General features: G+C 43.2%; 1 protein-coding gene across 3 annotated transcripts in view; it reads right to left on the reverse strand.

The window, feature by feature from the left end:
- Positions 1 to 27,618, reverse strand: part of ANKH (ANKH inorganic pyrophosphate transport regulator) — a 151,833-nt gene that overhangs the window by 60,571 nt on the left and 63,644 nt on the right. For all 3 annotated transcript variants that reach the window (XM_061187662.1, XM_061187660.1, XM_061187663.1), the window contains exons 2-4: positions 13,176 to 13,392; positions 4,384 to 4,502; positions 1,042 to 1,125 (exon numbers count right to left, since the gene is read on the reverse strand). In XM_061187662.1, coding sequence (XP_061043645.1) covers positions 1,042 to 1,125; positions 4,384 to 4,502; positions 13,176 to 13,392 — 420 coding nt within the window. The remainder of the gene's footprint in view (positions 1 to 1,041; positions 1,126 to 4,383; positions 4,503 to 13,175; positions 13,393 to 27,618) is intronic.

Genomic DNA, 27,618 nt, shown 5'->3' on the forward strand with positions numbered 1-27,618 from the left:
AGAGGATGAATTAAAAGTAAGACCAGGCAAAAAAATCTCTAATAACTCACCAAGAAAATTAACAAAGATATATCAAAGAATGACGTTAGCTAGTATTCAACATGTGTCCATGCACACGCACACACACACACACACAAAATAATGTTAGCAGAAAGTAATTCAAATTACTTTTAATAGTGATCCATGGAGTAAATGCAATTAATTTGGAAATTTAATTCTTGGTCTTTAGGGAGGTACTAACAGTAGAACAGTAGATTATTTCAAAAAGGTGGCTGAAAGACTAGCGTGTACAAAAGGGAAAAACCAGGAAGAAATGCGTGGACATGTTCATAGAATGGAACTGAGAATTGGAAAGAGAGCTTAGAAATCAGTCCACCTCCTTCTCCATGAAGAAATCGTTCTCCAAACCCCTGACTGTAGGAACTAAGTCTAACTTACAGACTATGGGAATAAAATCTAATTTCCTGCTAAATTTTTTCATGGTATCTTTGGAGGAAGAAGACAGGAAGGAGAATGGAAACCAGGGCTGGTGCCAGACCTCAGGGAACTGGACAGAAGTATAATGTTCTCAGACGAAGCCGACTTCCTGATTCTTTCCAAATGTGGGAGAATGATGCGTGAGTGGCAGCCCCAGGTGACAACAACATTTAACAATAATTCCTAGGAGCGCTCTCTAGAAACTAGCACCAAGTGACTTGGCCACACAGAGGCCCACGTGCACACAGCGACCCTGTGACCACCCACTAGCTTTGACTTTAGAGTCATTTCACGTGCAAGTGCCTTAACAATAAAGGGCAAAACCTCTGATAGTAAATTTAAATTCCTACAACACCCATTCCTGCAAGATCCTACACGTTTGTATCATGGGGGGGGTTCCATTTTCTCATTCACTTAAACAAGCATTTATGGAAGTTCACGTTTGATTTGAGTAATGTAGGGATGCTCGCGGAGTGGATGGTTGTAAATGAGGCATCAGCCGGTTCTGTCCATCACCTGAAAGGGGCTCTGAGCAGCTTTGATGGACACACGGACCACATTTACCTGAGCTATGACGTCTGAGATTGAGGCACATCCGACCAGGAAACTGTATTTGTGTTTTAAGAGAATGCCAGCATGGGTCCATGCCTGCCAGGAAGGAGAGAATAGGGTATGAGATACACCTTCGGGATTAGGTTATTTCTGGTTGTTATGAGTCCCTGGGCATTCCTGAAATACAAGAGAAACGCGCCCCCCCAACCTTAGTAGCACAGGTTTCATAAATCTTTGATCGGTAAAATGGCTGGAACTTAGCCTGGTGGCTAGGACCACATGAGACTTTTAAGTGGAACCAGTGACTGCACAGTGTTTATTTGGGACCAGTTCTATGCAGACGAGTGTACTGGTTTGTGTGCCTGGCAGGAAACCTGGCTGAATACCAGGAACGGGGGACCAGCGGGAGTCACAAAGCACAGCATTCTCCATCTGTGCAGCGTGTTCTAATGAGGGCTCTAAACTGGATCCGAGTTACTACCGTCACTGCAGGCACTCACTGACTGATCAGCGTTCTACTATTTCCTTCTCTTTAAGTTTGGTCAGGATCCGCTCTGACACTTCGTGCCTTTGAGGGAAATTAAGAGGAAGGTCCTCCAAGGCTTACAGACAATGAAAGTTCCAGGGGATGGCAGGTTTGGAGAAGGTTTGAAGTTCAAAGTAGGATCTGCTTAAGCATCATCCTTCTAACCAGTAAAGGCTGACCTGAACTGACAAAGAAATAACATTTCACGTGAGCTAAACATAATTAGACAAGTATGATTTATTTCCTAGGTCTGTGTCAAGACTTTATATAGCTGCTGCTACATCTACTTCCTCCTCAGCTCATAGGGCCAAAGGTGCTAAATGTGAAAAGAAATGCAAAGTGTAGATAACATTTGCAAATTGTGGCTTGTAGGCTATCTTTGTTGACCAAAAGCTGTCTGGACGATAAGCTTTGTGATTTGCAAATATTATCTCTCCAACAAATACATCAGGGCCATGCTGCAAGGGGTGTGTGTGTGTGTGTGTGTGTGTGTGTGTGTGTGTGTGTTTGGGGTGATGATATGTATTATTTTGGTTTTTATTAGCAATCTCTTACTACTGGGCCTTTTGGGGGAGTTGAGAGATGAAACATGGAAGAAAAGGGTGTCCATCACAGATGTTCTGGTGTTAGACTGAGCTTTGGAAACTTCCGTGGCAAATAAACACAGAAGGGAAGTGGAACACAGGGCACTAAAGAGTCTGTGAGTCACTTTTAGTCCTGAGTTCCCTGAGTTCACTGTATAATTGTAATTCTTCTATGTGTTTACACAGTCCCAGTACAGATAGGAGGGCAGGCATTAGAGCAGAATCATGGACTCTTCTGAAGAAGCTGGGCTTTTACTCTCTTAGGTTGTGAAGAAGGTCACTCCATTCAGTTCTCTCACTGCTTTGAAAGCACTGTGGTGTTACCTCAGTCCAGCCGGGGCCCCGTGGGGAATCTGGCTCTACACACTCCAAACCCTTGGCTTTTTTCTTTTTGGGGTAGGGGGTATGGGAGCAGGGGGTATGCATCAACTACCAGAGTAAGCACACCTGGTGATAAGCAACAAAAAGAAAATAAGAGAAAATCCAGGTACAAGTGTTCCAGTGGCCAAATTCTCCACCTAAAGTGATGTCATGACAACTGAAAATCGGGACCTTTGGTGGAAACTAAGGGTTTAATATCTAAGGCTCCCTTGCCCACCGGTAGGAAGCTGTCAGATTCAAGAAGGCTGCCCCCGTAAACCAGCTACAGGCACGTTAAGACTTCTGATGACATTTGAGAGGATGGACCACATACATTTTTACATTGCCTCATTCCTCCGAGGATTTGGGGCTAATGCCATACCTCAATATCTCCATTCATCTCACACGTCTAATGTATATAGAACTGGAGGTAAGGAGTGGTAGAAAAACCTATATAGATTATCATATGTTAAAGTCTCCTTCCAAGAGTAATTTAAAATGGAGCCCAAAGAAAAGGTTTATTTTCTAGCATTAGACATTGTTGGAAATATATAAATATAAATATAAATATATATATATATTTGGCTAAGTCTCTTTTATATCTATAACACAGATGAATAGGAAAAAAGCATTCTCTGAGAACTCTTCAGTATCAGGACAAAGAATTTAATCTACGGAGGTCAGCCACCCTTAGCTAATCTAGCAAAGCTGGCTATTAAAGTAATAAAATCCTATCAGTATATTCAAGCGAGTCTTATTCTAAAAAGCTTTGGGTGCTTATACCACACAAGTGGTAAGTTTATCTGAAAGCTATTCTGATCCCTTGATCCTGAATATATCAGAAAGGAATTTATATTTGAATCAAATTTTCAAACAAGCTCTCTTGCCTCCTGCCAGAACTTGTGGCAAATATAGCTAATTCTCATAAAATAAACTGAAAAGATGGACTGGTTAAAAGTCAGTGGTCAATTGGAGCCCTGCTGCACTGCTGGTGGGGATGTAAAATGGTGCAGCTGCTGCTAAACTCAGTATGACGGGGCCTCAAAAAATTAAAAATAGAGTTACTATATGATCCAGCAATTCCACTTCTGGGTATACACCCAAAAGAACTAAAGCAAGGACTCAAAGGGATATTTGTACACTCATGTTCATAGTGGCATTATTCATAGTAGCCAAAAGGTGGAAGTAAGCCAGGTGTCCACTGATGGATGAAAGGGTAAACAAAATGTGGCGTACACATACAAGGAATATTATTCAGCCTTAAAAAGAGGGACATTCTGACACATGCTGCATACAACATGCATGAACCTTGAAGACATTTTGCTAAGTGAAATAAGCCAGTCACAAAAAGACAAATATTGTATGATTCCACTCACGAGGTACTGAGAACAGTCAAGTTCATAGAGACAGAAGTAGAGTGGTGGGTACCAGGGGCTGGGGAGGGGGTGGGATTTAGTGTTCAATGGGGAAGAGACTCAGCTGGGAAGATGGAGAGGGCCGAGGGTGGATGGCGGTGATGGGAGCGCCACGATGTGAATGCACCTCATGCCACTGAAGTGGGCACTTAAAAATGGTTAAGATGGGAAGTTTTATGTTATATGTATATTATCACAATCGGAAAAAAATGTGGTGGGCAGTGAAGACAGCCTCAGATGTGCTGGTCATTTTTTGGGGGGAATAAGTGGAGCCATTTCCATTTCTGGGTTGCCAGGGGCTGGGGGAGGGGAGGATGGGGAGTCAGTGGAGTTCTGAAGAGTCACAGCAATGTGAATATACTACATGCCATTGAACTGTATACATAAAAATGGTTAAAATGGTAAAGTTTAGGTTATGTATTTTTTACCTTAATTTTTTAAAAAAGTGCCAACGATCTTCTCTACTCACCATTGCATCCATAAAAGGGAAGGCAGCAAGATACAGGAAGGCCCTTCTCGTTTTGTTCCCCACTGACTCATCCACATGGTGCAATTTATTGATGATGTAGTAGCCTAAGTCACTATATGCTGCAAAAGGTAAAACAAAACATGGCAATATTTAGAAAACGTTATCCTTATAAGCTTTTTATCTCAAAAGTTTTTTTTAAAATAAACTTATTTATCTTATTTTATTTATTTTTGGCTGCATTGGGTCTTTGTTGCTGCACGCGGGTTTTTCTCTAGTTGCGGCGAGCGGGGGCTACTCTTCGTTGTGGTGTGCAGGCCTCTCATTGCGGTGGCTTCTCTTGCTGCGGAATACGGGCTCTAGGCGCGCAGGCTTCAGTAGTTGTGGCACGCAGGCTCAGTAGTTGTGGCTCGTGGGCTCAGCAGTTGTGGCTCGCAGGCTCTAGAGCGCAGGCTCAGTAGTTACGGCGCACTGGCTTAGTTGCTCCGCGGCACGTGGGATCTTCCCAGACCAGGACTCGAACCCGTGTCCCCTGCACTGGCAGGTGGATTCTTAATCACTGTGCCACCAGGGAAGCCCTCAAAAGTTTAAAAACAATTCTAAATATAATATTTGGGTTTTGGTACAAAAATTAGAAAATTCAGATGAGCAAAAAGAAGAAAATCATCTACAATCTCATTCATCCCTCTACCCAGAGGGGTCACAGTTGACACTCTAGGTTCTAATTGCCCATTCTTTTACAGGTGTGTGTGGTGGGTTATGTGTGGGTGTTTTAACATAAAAATGGGATAACATACCTTTCAATAAAAATTTTAAAGCTAGCTTTTCACTGTTTGTCATTCCTTTTGTATCATTTTTTGGGGAGGAGGGTGGTAACTGTGGGTATAGTCTCCCCAGGGGAAAAATGCTATCTCTGTGCTTTCCAAGTCCCTCCAACATGAGGACCTGTGACCAGTGCGTGACTGGAACATAATGGGCCTTAACCAACACAGGCTGAATGAATGTGTTGGTGCCAAAGGGAGAGAAAGGAAGAAAGAGAAAGGTCTCCTAATGTCTGCTAGGCGTTCTGGCAGACATTGTTAGTAAAGGTTAAATACAATATTAAGCTATTGGCTACCTCATTGATACGATGTTTAGACTATATAGGAAAACAATGATCTCTGTGTTTTCATAGTGCTCTAATAGTAGTGTTCCCGCTGTGTTCATTCTTTTATAAATATGAATATTCATGTACTTGACAACTGCAGAAGCTGCTTTGACGTCAGAAAAGAGATAAAATTTAGCGTCTCTCTCACTTTGTGAAATAATAAGAATCCCTGCCCCAATTTCAAAGTTTGGGGGACGACTTATTACCATATAAACTGGTAAAAGGAAATAACCCTCCATCCCCTGTCAGGATTAGTCTGGAATTATGGGGATGTTGGATTAAGTGTGCTCTTCAGGATGATATCAAAGATATTTAAATGTATATAAACAGAAATCCCAGCGAGGGTAGAGGTACAAGTAAGTGATTTCAAGGGGTAGGGAGGGGGCTGGAATGGCTAAGACATCCAGCATACAATGCTGGTGGGACAGGCAAATGCAGGAGAGGAGGTCCCAGTCCTCCCAGGAAGGGCAGAGGTGGAAACCAACAGGCGAGCTGCCAGGTGAGCCCAGGTGTCAGGTGTGCAGCGTGGCGGGACCAGCAGAACCACTGAGGCAGCAAGGAGAGAAATCCAGGAGAGAGGGCGGCGCTTGGCAGAAAGAGAAAAGATTGGGGAAATGGGATTGGTTATGGCCAGGGACAAGGAAGGCAGCTGTGATGTCCTGCTTAGATCAGAAGGCACGTGGGTGACCTGACCCTGGAAAGCAGGAGGAAGCCCTCCAGCCCGACTTGGCAGCGAGGTGAGAAGTGCATTCAGACCTGAGATTAGCTGGTGAAACACAAAGCCGGGATAAAGCTGTTGCTGGATCACACACACAGCTTACTTTGGGTGCCGAGATTTGGAAATTGTGGCTGCTGTTGATTTGTACACTCCTTTTCATTCAGTCAAGTTCACTGCGCTGAGACCTGCGCAGAGATGGTCCTGACCCAGCCCACCCCACTGCCCCTCCCAGCAGAGACCGCTGGCAATAGTGAAGGCAGCCACGCTGGGCGAGCAGAGCAATGCCAAGTGCACGAGCCCGGGGCTGGCTCTGAAAGGCTCAGGAACTGAAATTCCCTGGTAAAGGTTAGCGCCAATACAAACGCCAGCTGACTGGACTTGACTGGACGGCTAAAGCTGGGACCTTGAGATTAGAAAAGGCTGAGATCCGGAGGGCAAGGTATGGGTTGACCTGTGTCCCCTCACAATTCATTTGTTGAGTCCTAGTCCCCAGGACCTCAGAAGGTGACCTTATTTGACAACCGGGTCATGGCAGGTATAACTAGCTGAGATGGGGTCACACTGGAGAAGAGTGGGCTCTTGGTGTCCTTCTAAAAAGGGGGAATTTGGACACAGAGATAGACACGCACAAGGAGAAGCCCATGAAAACATGAAGGCAGAGATTGGAGAGATGCTTCCATAAGCCAAGGGACAGCACACGTTGCAAACCACTGGAAGCTGGAGAGGGGCCTGGGACAGATTCTCCGTCACGGCCTCAGAAGGAACCAACCTCACTGCCACCACCTCGACCTTCCAGCCTCCAGACCGTGAGACCACACACTTCCGCTGTCTGTGGTGCTTTGTTAGGACAGACCTAGCAAACTCATACAGGTGGCTTCTAGGAAGGAGAGAATTATTTTCCCGTGAGACTCTGGGGTAATGGCAGGAAAAGCACGGACGTGTGAATTTGAACAGCTGAGAGCAGGGCGTGCAGTTTGCTCAGGCGGCCTGAGTGTATAGGGATCAGTATAAATGAGCTTCTCTACTTCTGTGAATATACCTAAGCGTACCAACTTATTAGACTATTTTAACTAAAACATCAAAAACAGTGCCTTTACGCAGAGCAATGCAGAGCTGACATCTAAAGTTTAACAGGGTCTGAAGGACTGCTGGGTGCTGAGCTCAACCAAGCCTCTGACTCTGCCAGGATGTTCCCCCCACCTCACCCCCTTGCTTTGTTCAGACTGCAGCTCCGGGGTCCCCAGGTGCCGGGGGTACTTTGAGACCAATGGGCCCAAGGATGCTTTGGCTTCTTTTTACTTCTTGTCCTCCTTTAGCTACTAGAGAAAAACTTTGGAGGCCAAGGGAAGAAGCTTTCTTCCCGTCTTTCTTCCTTCCTTTTACTCCTCCCATATGTAGTAAAAGAAGAGTCTGGTTATAACTACAAAGGTTGTTTCCACCCTGTGAGCTGGGAATGTAAAATCCCAGCAGCTGTTTTTCACCCAGTACCCCCTCACCCTCCCCTTCCATGTTCCAGAGCTGTTTCTGGCTGGAGGTGTAGGCTGGGGGTAATTTGTTTAAAGTACTTTGCATAGAGTCTATAATTACCAGGCTAGCTGCCTTAATGACATTTAGTAACCTTCAACTTCTATAAGCTGCCTTACCAAGACTCTTCTGAAATAGCTTATATTCCTTATGAAAAGAAGAACATTAGAAAGAAAAATTAAGCAAGGTTTTTGAATAGATGTAAATGGAGTTCATGGCCTGGCTGCAGCAGGAGGACACAGACTTAACCTATTTACAGGTAGACAGCTTTGAGCTGCCCAAACAAGAAACAGGAAGGGCCATCCAAATCCCTAGCTCCTCTGACCTCAGAATTATTTTCCCGTGAGACGCTGGGGTAATGGAGCGATGGACCTTTCCAGAATCACTGGTTCTCAAACTTGTTCATCCAGAGTCACCAGCAGTTGTTGCAAAATGCCATGAAATTTAGTATTAATCAAAATAAGCCTCATTACCTATAATTTTCCCATGGGAATTGAAGGAAAAGCCCTCTTCCCATTTTTAGTAAAAGAATAATATGTGCATTTCCAAGGGGCAGATTTGGGAACCCTTATTCTAATTCTAATTCCTTAGTTCCCAGGTTTAAAAGTCTCACAAGTGCTACTGATTGACCCACTGTGTTCTGTTTACCAAGGCTCCTGCAACTTGGGTATCTTGAGCCAGGCTCCAGGTACACATAGAATAGATATCAACTTTTCGGCCAGTGGATCTCTAGATTTCAAGTCTGTCAGTCCAACACAATTCCAAGTGTCTACTCATTTGGCTAACTGCATAAGGTTTGGGGTGGTACATTTTCTGGAGCCATCTTTTCCTCACCATCTCCACCATACATTCCTGGGGAAGTGCCTGTGTGATGAGTGGGACCCACTCCAGCCATGTGCAAATGTCTGGGGAAACCCATAACCATGTGCAAATCTCTCAAGGATGAGATGAATGCGTGGCTTACCAGTTGGGTCCAAAAAGAGAAAAAAATCAGGGAAAATGAATATGAAACACAAGAAAAAACATTATTTACAGCAAATGTAATAAAAAGGACCTAGTGAAAGTTCTCTCCTTTATTGGGGCAAACATAATAACAGATGACCCTACAAAGGAGTTTTTGGTCCTCTCTGACCTGAGTCTACCTCTAACGTCTCACCGTGATCAGTCAACGGATGCCCAGATGTGACACCAGGTTAGCGAAGGAAAGGAGCTACATCTGAAACTGGTTTTTCAAAGCTGGTGACACTTAGGTTTGAAGTCCCTTCTAAGTGAGAAGATCCTCCAGCAGTTGGTAGATTACTGGTAGATACTGAAAGTTTGAAATGCCAAAGTTCATCCAGATTGGGAAAAAAAAATCTAAGATAGAGATCATGCTGGGAATCAGGATTTCTCCAATGGCTGGAGGTGCCATGGAATACACAATCTTTAAAAAAAACATCTTAAGAGTACCTTGCCCCAGCACTAGTTCATAACCAAGGAGATTATGCAGACTGACAAAATACATTGAACTTTTCTAAATATTAAAAATTTCTTTAGAGACCATAAGGTTATAAGGCAGTAAATAAGAATATATAGATCTTCCTTGTTGTTAAAACTGTATTAAACATACTTACATGAACACTAGAATCAATCTGCTTTATTCAATATAGCTGTCCCTGAGATGTCACAAAAAAATTCTCACTGGTGTCAAAGGCTCTCCAAGGGACCCAGCTACAGCCGCAGAGCTCAATGCCTAATGCCCTCCCTGCTGGTCCTCTTTCTACTTTGCCCTTCCCTGCTCTCCTTCCCTTTCTCTCTTCTTCTCTCCCCCTTTTCCTGTCCCTGTTGCCTAACGGGCTCTTCTATAGTCTCAGGCTGCACACCTCCTTTACCTGGTTACCTGCACCCTAGCACTGGGCATCCACCCTGCTACCTGTGACATTCAACACTGAACTCATTTTCTTGCTTTATTCTCCCCTGATTCATAAATGTGTGGTGGCTGTGTGCCTCCCACTTCTTTTCCTCCCCAAGGAGGAATATCTTTTCTATTTATCTCACCTCTGTATCCAACTTTTGATTAGTAGGACCTGAATGACATGCACATACTATTTGTTCAATAAGTAATTTGTTGGACCACTGATAGGACAGATGGGGATTGGACTATTTTAAAGGTGAGTTAAACAAAGGGCAATTCTTTCACTCTTGTTTAGTCAAAGCCCCCCACATTCAAAGTGGGAAGGTCAGCTCTACTAATGCTAGTGGTGTGTCTGCTTAGAGTTAAACATGAATGTTAATAACATCATAAGGGGAAATGGATGAATTTTATCAGTGTTTGAGTATATCTAAAAAAAGAGAAATATTCATTAAATATACAGAAGGCATCTTGCTGGGAAAAGTAACTAACATTGTAAAGAATAAAATGAATAAACAGGTAAATTAGGAAACGAAGCAAAAAGAAACCAAGGAGTTGGCCATTAAACTGAAAAAGCATAGAACACGGTGATTTTGTTAAAACCACGAGCCTGAGGTTAGACAGAATTAACAGAAATGTAATAGACAAGAAGAGTCACCATTTGTAATCTTACGTGGCTACAGCAAAATATTCATTTAGAGCACTGGGTCAAATTCTCCACTCCATCTTGTATCAAAGATCAGGGAAAAATGAGAAAGAGTTGTGCTGGAATACAATCAACACTTTCAGAGCCAGTTAAGAGATGACCCACCCCACGAGCCTTTCAGAACCAACCCCTAAGAGAGAGAGAACTTCTTCCTCCTCTATGCTCTTGGATGCCCTTATATAAATGCTATGGAAAAGCTAGAAGGTCTAGATAACAGAAATAAATCTATTAAGGAGATAGGGAAATAGCACCTAAAAAGGAAAGTTTAAGGCAATTAGACTAGTTTCGCCTAAACAAAATAATATAGAGAAATTTGGTTTTAAGCCTAGATTGCTCTGGTTCCTATCTCACTCTGTGGGCTAAGCTGGTGAACGTGTAACATGCGGCTTCTTGTACTTACTCTGAGCCCTACTGAGAGGCTGTTCATGTGGGGAATACATACTCATTTCAGTATCAGGCCAAGCAAATACAATTAGGAAGACTGCCTGAGAGCAGACAACGGCTTCTCAAGTCAAATTATCTGGAATATTTGCTTTTTTGTTTATCTATGTCACTGTTCCCTTGTCCCAAGCATAGACAGCCGAGAGCTGACTGTTAAAGTAGAAATGTCAGTGGCTGTTTCTAGCATTACTAAGACGTGAAAATGGGTTTTAGTGCCTAGTGTAGGTGACACACTGTAAAGCAGAAACTGAATGGGGGGATGTTTATGGATGGTAGGAAAATAATGTTGGAAAAGGTGGAGGATGACAAGAGAGCAACATCCCACCTGGAGCTTGTGGTCAAGGTTACGGGGAAAAATTGGCAAGATCTGAGTATAGGAAAGCTTACGGGATTAGTGAAAAAAAGGAGAAAGGAAGGTGAGCAAAGATGCCTGATGCAGCAGACAGTAGAAGGCAAGAGAAGAATCAAACCATTAGGCAGAAAATTGAAATGAGGCCAACAAACTAGAAGAGGGAAAATCATTAAAATTTGAGTTTTTAGTGTCTGAAAGAAATTGATATGTGCTTTCTTAGTAACTGTAGAAAGCATTTGTTTGTTGGAAGGAAAAAAAGTGATAATTATAAAACTATCAACAGTGATAAAAGCAATTGTTAAATATATCTGGGATGTAGAACCATTTTGGTTCAAATGTAAGATTTTATTATTCCATTTTAAAATTGAAAAACTTGCATTTAACTTGGAAAATGACTTTGATTTTTATTTCAGTGACCAAATGTCCCTCCCAACAGTGTCAATAACACAGTACACTCAAGTTTTCCTTAATTACTGAAATAGAGTAATTAGCTGTTAGCCCCAAAGTCTCATTTGAGCATGACTAAAACAGAGAATGTTGGGTTTATTTGGAAGTAAGTAGCTAAAAGGAAACTAACTTATCTTCCTTTTTAGGCAAAAATTTATTTAGACCCACTCATTTCACATATGGAATTTTCTCAAGTACGTATACCATCTATGAAAATGGCCCAGATCAAATCTAGCTGCAGAAGTTTTCTTTAAAACTCAGTGGATATGTTAGTATTCAGGGTTTAAGTTAAGGGAAAGAAAGGCATCTCCTCTCTGCCCCATGCCCTGAAGCTCTGAGCCCAAATGAAATGATCAATAGCAACACTTTGCCTGGATATTTGGCCCATGAGAAGCATCCTCTCGTCCACACTGTTCTTAGCACAAAATCCTATGCCGTATTAAAAAGGAAGACCACAAAGGCCTCAGTCTATTTACTTTTAGATTCACAATTATATGAGTAAACATGAGTTGACACCTGAGTACACTGTAAATGGTTTGGGTTTATCTCCTGGCTCTTCATTCACCACGGACATTCATGGTTCTCATACAACCAGTGCCAATTTGAAGACACACAATGGGTTTGTGAAGTGTTGTTCACAGGTTCTGTGTAACCGGGTTCAGTAGGTTTGCCATTCAATTTTTATGCCAGGTAAGCTAAGCTGCTTTGAAGCCAAGAGGTTCTGAGATCATGCCCTTAGGGTTTTTTATCACCACCAAGAAGGCAGTAGAAGTAGAACTCCAGCTCTAAAGGAAGGGGCTTTCCTAGGTCTTGGGGAAACCGTAGGCCAGTCACTGTGTGTGATAAATTTTCTTGCTGTATCATGGAAAGAATGTTATGCCCAGAGTATTGAGTCTCATCTAAAATAGAAACATGGGGCCCTAAAATGAGATAATTTTAATACATAAAACAATCTCATTTGTTTTCACTGCTGATAAGAATTAATCCTGAATAACACTCATTCTATTTTTATTCTTAAGATTGAGTCTGATAAGATAAACACCAAGGTCCTACCGTATAGCACAGGGAACTATATTCATTATCTTCTAATAAACTACAGTGGAAGAGAACTGAAAAAGAACATATCTATATACTGCATATATATGATATACATATACGTGTATATATATAGCTGAATCACTGTGCTGTACACCTGAAACTAACACAACATTATAAATCAACTATACTTCAATTAAAAAAGAAAAGAGTAAGTAATGTCTGTCTCTAACAAAAGCACCTGACATTTTTTTGACCTTACTGAATGCTAATCCTAGATCTGCTCACCTGTTAATGAAACTCCTCCCTCACTGACACAGGGTTTGGGAACCAGAGACATAGAGCTTGCCAGACAAAGGACATTTTCTTTTCTTGAACTAGGAGCACAAACTCCATTCTTTCCATCCCTTAAAATTGTCATGATATTTAATAATTATGGAAGAAATCACTTACTACAATCAATACACAAAAATAAATTAAGAGGAAGAAGGAATTAGCAAAGCTAGATTCTTAAAGGACGGCCAACAGCCTTACCTATGAGGGTGTGGAAGACAGCAGCTATGGCACCAGCCACCACCATGCACAGGACAGCTTTGGTCCTGTCCCGCTTGCTGTTCACAAACACCAGGCCCACATTCTTGAAGTCACTCATGGGCCCCGTGAAGAACTTCATCAAGGAGTAGGCCAGCCCGTAGCTGGCCAGCATCTCCACTGCATCTTCCTTGACAGCAGCAATGCCCCGGTTCAAGGCCTGCGGAGGGAAGAAACCCACAAACAGCATTAGGAACGGCGTCTTGGGGCTTCCCTGGTGGCGCAGTGGTTAAGAATCCGCCTGCCAATGCAGGGGACACGGGTTCGAGCCCTGGTCCGGGAAGGTCCCACATGCCGCGGAGCAACTAAGCCCGTGCGCCACAATTGCTGAGCCTGCGCTCTAGAGCCCGCGAGCCACAACTACTGAGCCTGCGCTCTAGAGCCCGTGCTCCGCGACAAGAGAAGCCACCATGATGAGAAGCCACCGCAATGAGAAGCCCGCGCACCGCAACGAAGACCCAACACAGCCAAAAATAAATAAATAGGAAATGTCGTCTTATCTCCTACAATAAAACTCAGCAGGTCATGTTTCCATAGGCACTCTAGGCAGCTTATAGGGTAAATCTCACTGCAATTTGATAAAGGTTATTAGTTTTCATTTTCATCCATATTAGCTTCATTTTGAAATATCTTGTGGGGGAGATAGCTGTCCGCTGGGGTGAAAGTAATAGAAAAAAACCCAACAAGCATTTTATGTTAATATCAGAAAATAATTCTGAGAAGTTCTGGTTAAAAGGTTAACATGTTAAATTTTATTTGTAGGCTGAACCTGCATAATAGCAACAGGCATTCTGGAAATGGGTCAGCCACTTTATATGGAGTAGATGATGGTTTCTCTTTTCCTTTAAGGAAGGGGTGTGTGTGTTTGTGTGTGTGTGTGTGTGAAATACTAGGTATCTGTTATGTATGTATCCTTCACAGCATAAAGTAAGTTCTATGCTATGAAAATAGGTATTGAAGGAAATTATTATACAATCAATGGATGCTATTCACCTGATTCTTACTGTATCTTAACTTGAAATAGATTCCTGATCTCTGTGCAGACAAACAGGAAAAGAAAATCTTTAAACCAAATACACCGTTGTTGAATAATTCTTGCTGGAGAAGATGTGGTCATAGAATATTCTGTTTTAACCATCCTCCATGAGGGACCCTCTGAGGTACTGGTGACCTTGTCAGGATGGCATTTCCAAACTAACTTTCCCACCTAGTAGACAATAAAGTAGATTGGAGGTAGTGGGAATGGATGTCCAGGAAGAAGAACTTTATTTTAAAAATGTCCCCAGAACTTCGCCTCTATCTTTAGGCACAGGCAACTGACTGGGCAGGAGAGTCAGCTTTCTGTATAGTAATACACTTTTAATTAGTTAATTTATTTTTATTGAAGTATAGGTGATTTACAGTGTGTTAGTTTCTGGTGTACAGCAAAGTGATTCAGTTGTACATATGTGTGTATATATATATACTTTTTCAGATTCTTTTTCATTATAGGTTATTACAAGGTATTGAATATAGTTCCCTGTGCTATACAGTAGGGCCTTGTTGGTTATCTATTTTATATATAGTGGTGTGTATCTGCTAATCCCAAACGCCTTAGTTATTTCTCTTCCCCCTGCCTCTCCCCTTTGGTAACCATGTTTGTTTTCTAAGTCTGTGAGTCTGTTTCGGTTTTGTAAGTAAGTTCATTTGTGTTATTTTTTTAGATTCCACATAGAAGTGATATCATACGGTATTTGTCTTTCTCTGTCTTACTTCACTTGGTATGATCATCTCTAGGTCCACCCATGTTGCTGCAAATGGCATTATTTCATTCTTTTTTATGAAGCCAAGCTAGCTGACACAGGGGTATAAAAGGTCACCTCCCCTGCCTCACTGTGGGACTGATCACTCTGGTACAATTCATGCTCCAGAGCTCCCCGTGGGATCAGGTAGAAGCTAGTCTCCAGCGGAGACCACATCCTTGTTTAACTTTTCCCCATTGCCCACTGCTTCCCTCTCCCCTTCTCCGGAGAGCGCATACGCAATAAATCACTTGCACAAGAATTTCCCAACGCAGGTTCTGCTTCCAGAATCCCCAGCTCCATACAACTTCTAATTACGTTTCTCTCAGACACAGAGAACAGTGTACGGTTTGTTCTTTTTCCTTCTCATCCTTCCCCAATCTATGACTGAAAACTGTTTACTTTTTATTGCTAAAATACGTGTTCGAACTTAAATGATAAAATTGTATGTTAGCACAAGTTTTAAAACTATATAGGAGGGCCCCTAAATAATGTAGGATTAGTCTTTTTATATGTCTTGTTGGCAAAATTTTATTCTTTGCTAAAAAGACATTAGCTCTGGGGCTTCCCTGGTGGCGCAGTGGTTGAGAATCTACCTGCCAATGCAGGGGACACGGGTTCGAGCCCTGGTCTGGGAAGATCCCACATGCCACGGAGCAACTAGGCCCGTGAGCCACAATTGCTGAGTCTGCGCGTCTGGAGCCTGTGCTCCGCAACAAGAGAGGCCGCGGTGGTGAGAGGCCCGCGCACCGCGATGAAGAATGGCCCCCACTTGCCGCAACTAGAGAAAGCCCTCGCACAGAAACGAAGACCCAACACAGCCAAAAATAAATAAATAAATAAATAAAATTAAAAAAAAAAAAAAAAAAAAAAAAAAGACATTAGCTCTGGCTGGGGCATCAACGGCAATGCTTTCTATTTCCACCAGCTGTTCCATGATGGAGTCCTAAACCCAGCGCTGAGGCACGAGAGAAGAAAGAAGGGCACAGGGAAGAAGAGCTCTGTCAGCAAGACTGGGTGTGAAAACTCCACTGAGCTCAACAATTATGGTAATTTGAGGAAAGAGCACAGGGTTTAGAGCCAGGCAGACTTGACTGGATCCGCTTCTACCACTTAAGTACTGAGTGGCCTTGGCCATGGCACTTATTCTTGCTGAAATAATGGATCTTAGATTGTCTATAAGTAGTGTACAGGGCACCACCCATGATTGGCCTAGAAAAGGCACTTGAAAGCAAGGATTTATGTCTATATTGTTTACCACTGTACACCTACCACCTTGCTACCTTATAAACACTCAAATATTTGTTGGATGAATGAATGAATTAGGTATTTTTTACCAGGAATTTCAATGTTGATACTAATTTGTATGCACTTTAAGAAAATCACATTTTGATTGTAAGATGAAGATGTTATTACTTGTAAGATTTACTATTGACTTAACATTTTTATTGGCCAAATTAAATGTACATCGTGATGGGAAAACATATCCTGATTTCAAGAAGCATTAAAATGCAAGAAAAAAGAGCTTTAGAATTGAGGAGGTATGCTATATTAATATTATTAGCCTTTTTATTATTTCCATTTTCAGTACTTCCCCCAATTTGTTCACTTCCTAATTTTATGATTTTCTTTTGATACCAGAAATATTAAGTTATTATGTAGTTGATCCTTCATTTCATGGAGTTTCTTTCCATACTTTTGGACTCTGTCATTCTTACCCACCTTTAGCTAAGGTAATTTTGTCTAGTTTATAGTTTCATTTGCGCATTTAGCTTTTTACTCCTGGAACTTATGCTGTGAGGTATGGCTTAAAATTAATTTTCTCATAATAGTTTACTTCTTCAACACCAGTTTGAATAAAACACCCATTGCCCACTTATTTGTGATGTTTTCTTATCAGCCATTAGTTCTTATACTTCCTTCCATCACCTATTGTTTGCTTTACCTGTCTGTCTCAATTTGCTTACCCTGTTTTTCTTCATAGTATGTTCATTACTTGACATTGTATTGTCTATTTACGTATTATTTGTCTTCCTGTCTATCTTCTCCATTTGAATGTAAGCTCCAGGGCACAAAGAGAACTTTGTCTGGTTCACACCAAATCCCCAGACCTAAACATGATAGGGAATCACATGATAGGTGAACAATAAGGATGAAAGAGTGAAGTGAAACATACATGAACAGGATAAACATTTCCTGTGATGGGTACTGAAGAAATGAAATTAATGAGCTGGGGTTTCCTTGGAGGAGCTTATTCAGATGAACTAGACAAGGAAACCCCTTCAGAGAGGTGATATTTGAGCTGAGAGATGAAGAATGAACACCTGTATAAAGAGTTGGAGGAAGGCACAGGCCTGCAGGAGAGCTTAGTGTTCTTAAGGAACAGAAAGGCAGCCAGTGAGAGTAGAGGGGAAGAGGTGAACTTGGAAGAGTAGACAATGCTGAGGTCATTCCAGGTCACAGCGAAGAACACGGTGCTTTGTTCCAAGGGCAGTGGGAAGCCAACAAATGGTGTCCAGGGGACATCTAGGCTATGGACATTTGAAGGTCGTCAGCATACAGACAGCATTTAAAGGCAGGAGACTAAACGAGATTATCTAGACAGGGTATAGATAGAAGGGAGTCTGATATTCAGCCCTGTAGCACTCTAGAAATAAATTTAAACATTAAGTATGTGGTAAGCCTTCCATGTTACCTGGGGGTTATAAGGATGCTGTAGTTCAGCATCCATCAGTTAGCTACTACTGTTCTGGCCATGTCACTCACGAACCCTGCTGCATCTCTAGCCAAGACCAGGAAGAACAGCCACTGTGACTGGGAAAGAGGAAGAGCTATGGCCTTGAAATTCAGCTAAGAAAGTGTCTGAGATGTCTTTGGAATGAATTAGGCCTGGAGTCACAATTCTGTCCCAAGATTGTTGTAAGTAGAGGTTCACCGGCTGTTCAGAGGCAAGTGTCTAAACATTCATGGGCTTTCCAGAGTAAAGACACTTTAAATTAGGGCCACATCTACCGAGACTCCAACCACTGTAAATATGAAGCTGACCTTCAACCCCAGCCTGGTTCTGGTCCCAGATGGCATGGCACGGGGGCCTCCTCACACTTCAGATCAGCATTCTCTGTGCTGTGGGTAGTCGTCAATATGTAATGTCTGACTTCAAAACTTATCTGGCTCCAGAAGGCTTTTCTTGGGTCCTACCTGCCTTAGTAAATCCCAGTGTCTGCCAGGTTCATGGTGTTCTAATGCCTAATTTTTTCCCCCAGAAAGTCAGCAAAACTACAGGATATTAAAAAGTGAAACAAAACAAAACCCAAAAACCAAAAAACCACAGCCTCCAGGGAAATGGCTAACAAATCCCATGTGATCTCCCTGGTATGAACTGTCTTAGATCTTTAAACCCTAAAAGGGATCCTGACATTTTAAACTTGGGCTCTAGAGACCAGAAACATCTCTAACTGCCGACTGAGTGTCTTTAAACCAAGAGTCACCACCCCACCCCAGTCCTGCCAATCATTTCACGCCAGTGTTAACAGCGAGTGTTCCTTAACAGCTGGGCGCTGGGTGGAGTGTTGTACCTCCTCCCCTCCCCCAGCCCCCGGGAGCGGGTCCAGGAGGTGATACCCTGTCCCTGAGAGTAGGTCTGGTGTCCAGGCGGCACAGCTGATCTCCTGTCCAGGAGATCGGTGAGGCTCTCTCTGTTCCTCCCCCTCTAGCTACTCTAAACTTCATTAAACTTGTCACCCTCTTGACTCCCCCATCTTCTCCCTCCTCCTGCCTGTCCTTCCTTACTCTACCCTACATTTCAGAGTCGTCACCTTAACCTCACCCTTGTCAGTACCCACAACTCACTGTCCGCAAATCTCTGACCTTGGATTCATCTCATTATTTACCTATTCCACCCTTATCTAGATTTGCAGACTTCTACTTGGGCTTTGGGAGCAGCTGGAATCAAATGTACAACACAGGCTGCTGCCGCTACACACTCATTGTCTCCATCCTCAACCGGGCTGCTCACTGCTCAGTTATCTGTCCATCTTTCCCACCCCTGCTCTCTGTATTCCTGGGCTGCCTCGTTCCCTCTTTCTCAGCAGATAAACTCACCTCTTACTTCATCTGCAATATGGAATCCATCAGGTAGAATCTAAATTTCTTGTTGCTTCTCTCCCTAAAATGATCCTCAACAAAACACATCTGCCCCAAACCCTTCTTCACCTCCTCTCTCTTGTTATGATGGAAAGGCCAGTCTGACCAGGGTGAGTCTAGGGCTATCCCCCTGGGTCTCTGCATTTCTGTCTCTCTGACCTTGGCAGGAGCCGCCATCTTCCTCTCCCGCTTGTCTGATCTTGGCTACTTGACGGGCTCTTTCCCATCCTCATTCTCACATGTTTAAGTCTCTTCCATGTGAAAAATAAACCTTCTCTTGCCTCCTCTCTTCCTCTTGGTACCGCCCTCTTTCTCACCTCCCTTTCACAGATAACGTCTATAAAGTGTTACCTGTGCTTCTTATTCCCACTTTTGTTCTTCCCATTTACTCCTCGGCCTGTTAGAATAGCAGCTCCCAAAGTGCAGGAACCCCGTCTGTAGCCCCAGAGCTACAGCTCTAGCACGCTCTGGTCACATGACAGGGAGTCAGCACATAATGCTGTGTTGAATGCACCACTGCGTTCTGGCTTCTCCGTCTGCGGCCCTCACACATGCTCTTCCTGCTAAACCAAACGGGCACTTGCTGTCGTCGTCTTTCTGACCCCTGGGCGGATCTACCCTGTTGGCCGCTCCCTCTGTGAAACGCTGTTTCCTCCTTGGCTTCAGTGATGCTGAAGTTTCTAGGCTCTCCTCCAGGCTCTTCTGCTCCAGCTCTTTCTCCTTGATGCCTCCTCTTTCTTTGTCTCAAATCTCGGTGTTCCCAGGGTTCTGCCTGGGGCCCTCGCCTCCTTTCCCTCTCCGCTCTGGCTCAGCAATCCCTCCCCCTCCCACAGCTTCAGTTACTGCCTGTCCGCTCAGGAGTCTCTGGCCCATCTCTCCAGATTTCTCAGGCTTCTCCTAAGCTCCAGACCCGCCCATCTCCATCTGAGTGCCCCTGGGGCACCGCACGCTGCACATTTCCAAAACTGGGTTCCCCATCTACTAGACTACCTGGGTTCCCCCAGACCCAGCCTTCCTCTTGGGTTCCCTTTGGATGAATGCATCCCACCCAGAAGCCTAAGGATCTCCCTGGATCCCTCTCAGTCCTCGTACGCACAGATTTCCTGGTCCCAAACTTACTCTTTCCCTAGTCACTGTTTTTTGTTTTTTGTTTTTTTAAAATAAATTTTATTTATTTATTTATTTATTTTTGGCTGTGTTGGGTCTTTGCTGCTGCGTGCGGGTTTTCTCTAGTTGCAGTGAGCAGGGGCTACTCTTCGTTGAGGTGGACGGGCTTCTCGTGGTGGCCTCTCTTGTTGCGGAGCACGGGCTCTAGAGCGCAGGCTCAGTGGTTGTGGCGCACGGGCTTAGTTGCTCCATGGCATGTGGGCTCTTCCCGGACCAGGGCTCGAACCCATGTCTCCTGCATTGGCAGGCGGATTCTTAACCACTGTGCCACCAGGGAAGTCCGCCTAGTCACTCTTAATCTGTCCAGTTCTCTCCAGCCCCACCACCATGCCTTGGGTCAGGTCACTCGTGGTCTTCTTGTCTCCAAGCCCTCCTTCCCTCCACACTATGGTCAGATCACAAAAATCCAAATTCCTACAAGGGTATCCGAGGTGCTTCAGGGTTGCATCGTGTTCACAGACTGTGGGCCCCATAGATGTTGCTCTAAGTGTCTGTGACAGTGTCCGGCACATGGGTAGACGGCATCCAATAAGTATTTGTTCAATGAGTGACCACTCACAAAGGCCACTCACGATCTGACCTTGCTTGTCTGTCTGGTCTCTACGCTTGCCCTTGCACTATGTTTTATGAGGCTTAAACTGTTTGTAGTTTTCTAGATACGCCATGCTCCCTTTCGGCTAAAGGTCTCTGCTCAAGCTCTTTTCTCTACATAGAATTGCCTCTACCCCTGTCCCCACTCCCACTCACCTGGTAAACTCATAATCAGTTCAGTTCCCAGGAATCACATTTCTGTGAAGCCGTCCCCTAGGCCTAGTCTCCTCTGTGCTCCCTGGCACCATATACCCCAGGTCCCAATGCTGCACTCATTGGGCTGTACTGTGGTTGCCTGGTTACCAGACTGCCCTTCTTGCCAGATTACTTTGAGGCAGGGTTTGGGCTTATTTGTCACCAGCTTTCCTACATCTACTCAGCACAATGCCTGACACATAGTTAAAATTCAATATGTGAATGAAGAAATGTGTTAACTAACATCCAGCTGATACATCTGGTCCTTCATAAAAATCTTCCAACTGCAGGTTTGGTTTTTCTGGGTAAATAAACCCATTTTTGGTAGAATCTACATATTTAAAATATGCAAAGAGATGGCAGTAGCATTATACACCTTCCTGTACCTCTGATATTTTCTCATGAGATAGACAGGGATATCCACTGCTATTTCTACTATGTCACATGGGCACCCAGTAAGTACTGGATAAAGGTGACTCCTTAACTGCAGACACACAGACATAGACAGGATGCAACAGGGGGACGCATGATTAGCCTCTAAAGTATAAAGCTTAAGCAAAGATTTTTTCCGACTTTTTTTTTCATGTCCTTTGGATGTCAACTGGCATATAGGACAAGCTGTTTGCCTATGAGGTCAAATCCTATAACATAAGTCAGCTGCCGTGAAAAGAAAATCAGAAGTTTAGATTCAAAGGAGAACCTTCTCGGAGAAGCTGAGAGAACCCTGCTAAGAGCTAAGTGTGCCCTGACAGGTAACCAGGGTGATAATCTCCAAATTTGAAAAGATGGGTGCCTGTAAGGGCAACAAGGCTTGGAGAGAGACGGCCACACAGTTCAGGAAGTGCCCAGGGCGGTTGGACTTGGATCCTGTAACTGACATTCATGGCCATACGGTAAAAAAATGATCACACTGCTCATATAGAAATGGCTCTTCAAATTCTTCCACAAAAAGGTGCTGAGTGGACACAAATGAACATATCTACGAAACAGACTCATAGACGTAGAGAACAGACTTGTGGTTGCCAAGGGGGAGGGGTCATGAGGGAGGGATGGACTGAGTTTGGGATTAACAGATGCAAACTATTACACACAGAATGGATAAGCAACAAGGTCCTACTGTGTAGCACAGGGAACTATATTCAATATCCTGAGATAAACCATAATGGAAAAGAAAATAAAAAAGAATGTACATATGTGTATAACTGATTCACTTTGCTGTACAGCAGAAATTAACACAGCATTGTAAATCAACTATACTTCAATTAAAAAAACCATATTGCTGTCAGAAAAAGGTGTTGAGTTGGAAACTGGTATTGTTCCCTAAAATAGCAGTGAGATTATTATATGAAAGGCTGAAAGTCCCCTTATTTTACTTTTAGTAAGATGAATACTTCCTTCACTTGCCTCATCCTGGATTAGAAAAACCAGTGGGACACAGGGCTGGGTAATCTTCTGTCTTTGATAAAAGACCAGTCCTCTGTCTACAGCTTCAACGCTCCCGTTACGCCTTCTATGACATGAAGCAAACTCAACCATTACTGTAGCAAAAGAATACAGTTTAAAAATCTTTCTCAAACCCAAGGTCCTCAGAAAATTTGCATTTGTGGAAGTGTGGAAAATTCAGAAGTACACGTGGAGGCAAAGCTACCTGTGGGAACAGCGTCTTCCCATGACATAGATAATCAGCAACCTTTGGATTTCAATCCCCTCAAAGAGTCTGGGTTCCTATAATTTTCCACTGTTACTGTTCTGTTCGTCTGTATTTTAAAAAGTGGTTTGGGTTAAATTAGATCATTTGTCTTCCCGGTAGTTTTCTAGCCATGTTTTATTTTCTCAAGGATCTATACCCCTCTAAAGGAGACACCTCGCTCTGTCTAGCTGGAGCTCTGGCCAAGAACTTGACACCCACACATGAGGTTGTGGTTTACAGGGAGTGGCCGTAAAATGAAGCCTGGTCTCTTTGGTCATCAGAGTCATTGCTCTGTGCAGTGCTATCCATATTTAGTGCTTCCTGGAAACTCAGAGACAACACAAGGCAAGTCCAAAATATACCACTGGGTTTCTCTGTCACTTCTCACACCTCGACAGGAGTTTCTACACAGAACAAACAACCAAACAGGTACCACATTTGGCTAATTCAGTTTTCTCCTGTTGGTTTCTTTCATACTTCAGGGAAAACAAAAAGCATTTTACGCCTGATGTATTAATCTAGAAATGTGTTAGTTCGTTCAAGGATATATTTTAGTGTCATAGGACCCTCCTCAGATCCTCTTGACCTTTCATTTAAACATGAAGCTTATATACCTAAATTTAACTGTAATTCAAGACGGTAGGAGGCTTGACAAGGAAGAAATATTACTATGAAAATTCTAGTGTACTTTAAAAAAACCAAAGCTTCCCATGTCATTGAAGATTCCTTACTTATTTCTCACCTTGATCTCACATCTTTACTGTTGTGAAAATTTCCATTTCCTACTAATTTTTTAATACTTATAAGGTTATATGGTCCCCAAATGATGCTATCTCTTGGTTAATATCTTAAGACTATGTCTATTCCACTGTAGAACCGAGTTTAAAATGCTTCTTTATTAACAAAACAAAACAACTAAACAGCTCACACAACAACTCCATAAAAACAGTCTGGAGTAGATTGACTCTGGGATCGGGGGAGTCTTTTTTCTAACTTTCTATGTTTTGTCTCTGCCTACATACTTACACACCCTGCTTACGTACATACTCTCTCCATGATTAGGAGTAGATTCTTTTTCTTGATTTCTCTAGCACCTTAAATTTGGCTGTAGATCTCTGAGCAAGCAGCTCTGAGGCTCTGTTCCTTTTTCTGACTCAACTGCAACATTCTGAAATGTCATCTATGAACTTCTACTGACATTTACAAATGCATTTATTCTAAGAGAAGAAGAAGCGAATGCCTATTTGCATTCGGAGCTTATGAAACACAATGACCACCATAATAATGACGACGAAACTATCCCGGCTAACATTTCCGGAGTGCTTGCTCTCTGACGGACACTGTTCTGAGATCTTTACATCTCCCGACCACTCTGTGAGGGATGTACTATTATTTCCCAGCTTACTGGTGAGAACACTGGTACACGGAGAGGCTAAGCCACTTGTCCAGGGCGACACAGAGCTGGGAGAAGAATCCAGAACATCTTGACCTCTGGGCTTGAGATCCTAACCATCACTCTATTATCCTGAACCAAGCCCTCTTTCCACTTTGAATTAGATATCGCAGTTGGGGCCAAATGCTTACTTTAAACAGAGAGGATCAGCTGAGCGGAACAAAGAGAACTTTTGGATAAAGATGGATTTTTATGGAAAATTCCAAAGACCCTGAAGCAAAGATTATTTTTTAAACTATAAAGTGTAGCAAGCACTACAAGCGTAAATGGGGAGGATGAACGGAGTGAGGCTGAAGTCATCAAATACCTGAGCCGTGCCAAGAAAATGAGGATAAAAGAAATCAGGTCACTATGCTCTGGCATCAGCACCACACAGCATGGCGAAGGGTACAGACGAAACCTGGGAACACAGCACCACGTGGGCTGTCTTCCCAAGCTCGTGCACCAGTTCCCCATCACCAGGGTGGTAGAAATGCTAAGAGGCTCTCCACGGTGGCCTTCTGGAGACGTAGACAAGAATGTTTATGAGCTTCTTTTCTACATGGGATGATGCACCATCCCAGTATCTTTAACTTGTGCAAAATTTTTACTTGCTTCTCAACTGTGGGATTCATTTATTTCTGCTTGGGGTTCAGCTATGACTCACTGCTGGTATTTATATAACCGGGCACATGTCAAGTTTTGTGAAAGGTTTCTAAGGGCCTGGGCCTTTTGATCTGATTGTTTTTAGGAGGCTACTGAGAGTCAAAATTAGTCATTAAACAGGTTAGTCCATCCAGCCCATGGATGCTCCAAACCAGTGTTGCACACACACGCGCACACACGCACAGACACGTACACATGCTGAGACAGGAACCCCGACAAAATTCAAATGGACCATATTTAATGTGACAAAGCTGTCCTCAGTGGTTGCTTTGCTGTGTGCAAGTAGGTTTGTCATGACCTCCCCATGACCCCATTGCTATTACTGGTCTAAATTACTGATCTGACTTATGAGGTTCTAGGTAAAGTAAAATCATCTCACTGAATAAACTGTTTAGAACACAAAACAAGAAAGGACAAAGAATGTCACTGTAGCACAAGCAAATCGGGAAAGTCCAATGGTGTCAATAGTGGTAGGAAGGATTTAAGAATTATATATCCTGGGCTTCCCTGGTGGCGCAGTGGTTGAGAATCTGCCTGCCAATGCAGGGGACGCGGGTTCGAGCCCTGGTCTGGGAGGATCCCACATGCCGCGGAGCAACTAGGCCCGTGAGCCACAATTACTGAGCCTGCGCGTCTGGAGCCTGTGCTCCGCAACAAGAGAGGCCGCGATAATGAGAGGTCTGCGCACCGCGATGAAGAGCGGCCCCTGCTTGCCACAACTAGAGAAAGCCCTCGCACAGAAACGAAGACCCAACACAGCCATAAATAAATAAATAAATAAATAAACCCGAAGTTAAAAAAAAAGAACTAACATGAGACAAGATGGTGGATGTATTAAAAAAAAAAAAAAAGAAACAAGTGAAATGAACTTTAAAAAAAAAAAAAAAAAAGAATTATATATCCTGAACTTATTTTGTCTTTACAACTATAATCATGCTTTGTGCCAAATATTTTTCACCAAGAAAAGTGATATGATCACTTCAAAGCACTGAAGTGCTTTGAAAATTTCTAGAGTAAAGAGAGAATGAATACATTTTTGTCACCTACTATTTCATGTACATAATAATAAGCCAGTAAACACACATGCTGAACTTCATTCTGTAAATCCAGATTTACTGTAATTCAGATTTCGGATCTCTGAAAATCAGGGTAGCCTGAAGCGCTGCCTTGCTCCAGCCCTTTGGCCTACGCGAACGAGGGGGTGAAGGTGACCCAGTGAAAGGAGACATCTGCGCCCCTGTCCACTTGGCCCCTGGAGCCCCAAAGGATGCTGCAGCCATAGAAGCATATTTGTTGAGGGTGTAAATAATTCATTCAAGAAATTTGATTTATGGATCACATGAAGGATACCAACCTCTTACATATGCAGTACGGCAGAGTATTGAATGTACCTTCACACATTATCTTATTGGCTGTATCTAACAATGCTACAACAACAGGGTAGGTATTGAAAATTCCCGTTTTGTAAAAAAGGAAACAAGGTTCAAAGAGATTCCGTGACTTGCCCAAGGTTTTTGGTTCATATATGGTGTAGCCCAAACCAGAAGCCTGGGAGACCGTTAGGCTGGTGCTCTTCCCTCCTTCAACACTAGACTGAAGACGGTGGGTGGAGGGGTGGCGTTGGGATAGACATCCCCCCACTGTCAACAAGGCAGGGGGAGGGGCGTGCATGTCCTCACACAGAAATGTCCTTACCCATCCAGACGGTTATTATTAGAGATAATTATTACTAAAGGAAATTGTTACTCTTACCTGATGGCAATGGAGTTTGGGGAATTGGAGAGCCCTTATAAGAAAGGTAGGTTAGGCTGGGTTAAAACTTCCTTGAGGTCTTTCCCTTTGAAAGGAGTCAAGGGCAGGCTCCTGGCTTTGAGTGATGCTGCCGTTGGTGGCAGAGCGTGGCCTGGTCAGCCTCGACCCTGCAGTCTGGGCAAAGAGGTCCCACACGATGAGCAGTGGGGAATGCTCCTTGGACCCAAGCTTCCCGTGAGCACCTGAGAAGGGCGGCTGCTAAAGTAGTACAGCTCCATTCAAGGCCCCAGTGATTCCAAACGGTAAGGTGGTGTCCCGGCTGACAGTGGGACAGGAGCTTGGGCACAACCTGGGTCCAGACAGGCCTACTGGTCACACTCAGGGCTCCTTCTGTGCCTCCAGGATAGAGTCGACAGCTAATGTATCTCTCCTGGTACAAACTAAGAACGCACAGTGAAGCTTCCCCCAAATACCCACCGCCCACATGGGGTTATTGAAGCCTTTTCAAGTCCTGTGACATTTCCACAGACTCGAGACCCCACAGGAAAAAGGACTGATACGTAGTACCAGCCCTAAGTCTTACCAGTTGACATTGACATTATTTTAAAGCATCATTTAAGAAAATATTAATATAAATGGGTAAGAGGCCCACGCCCTAGTAAAACTCCTTATCGTATGTTTGTTATTTAAGAGTAATGTGTTGAGGAAACAAAGAAAAGCCAATTTTTCTTTGTTTCTGATGGCACAGCCTGTCTTATTAGACTAATAAACTGCCTCACTCCCAATTCTTGGGAATAAATTCAACAAGGAGTATGGTTCTTAAATAAAGAAAACCATAGAATTTTCTTGAAGTTCGTAAGACGGAAAGAAAAAGGCAAGCTATGTTCCTTGAGGAGAAGACAGTGTTATGAATATAACAGAAATCTTTCTGAATTCACCTGTAAGCTTAATGGAGCTTCAGTAAAAATT

The sequence above is a fragment of the Eubalaena glacialis genome, chromosome 4 (assembly GCF_028564815.1).
Source record: "Eubalaena glacialis isolate mEubGla1 chromosome 4, mEubGla1.1.hap2.+ XY, whole genome shotgun sequence".
Classification (NCBI taxonomy): domain Eukaryota; kingdom Metazoa; phylum Chordata; class Mammalia; order Artiodactyla; family Balaenidae; genus Eubalaena; species Eubalaena glacialis.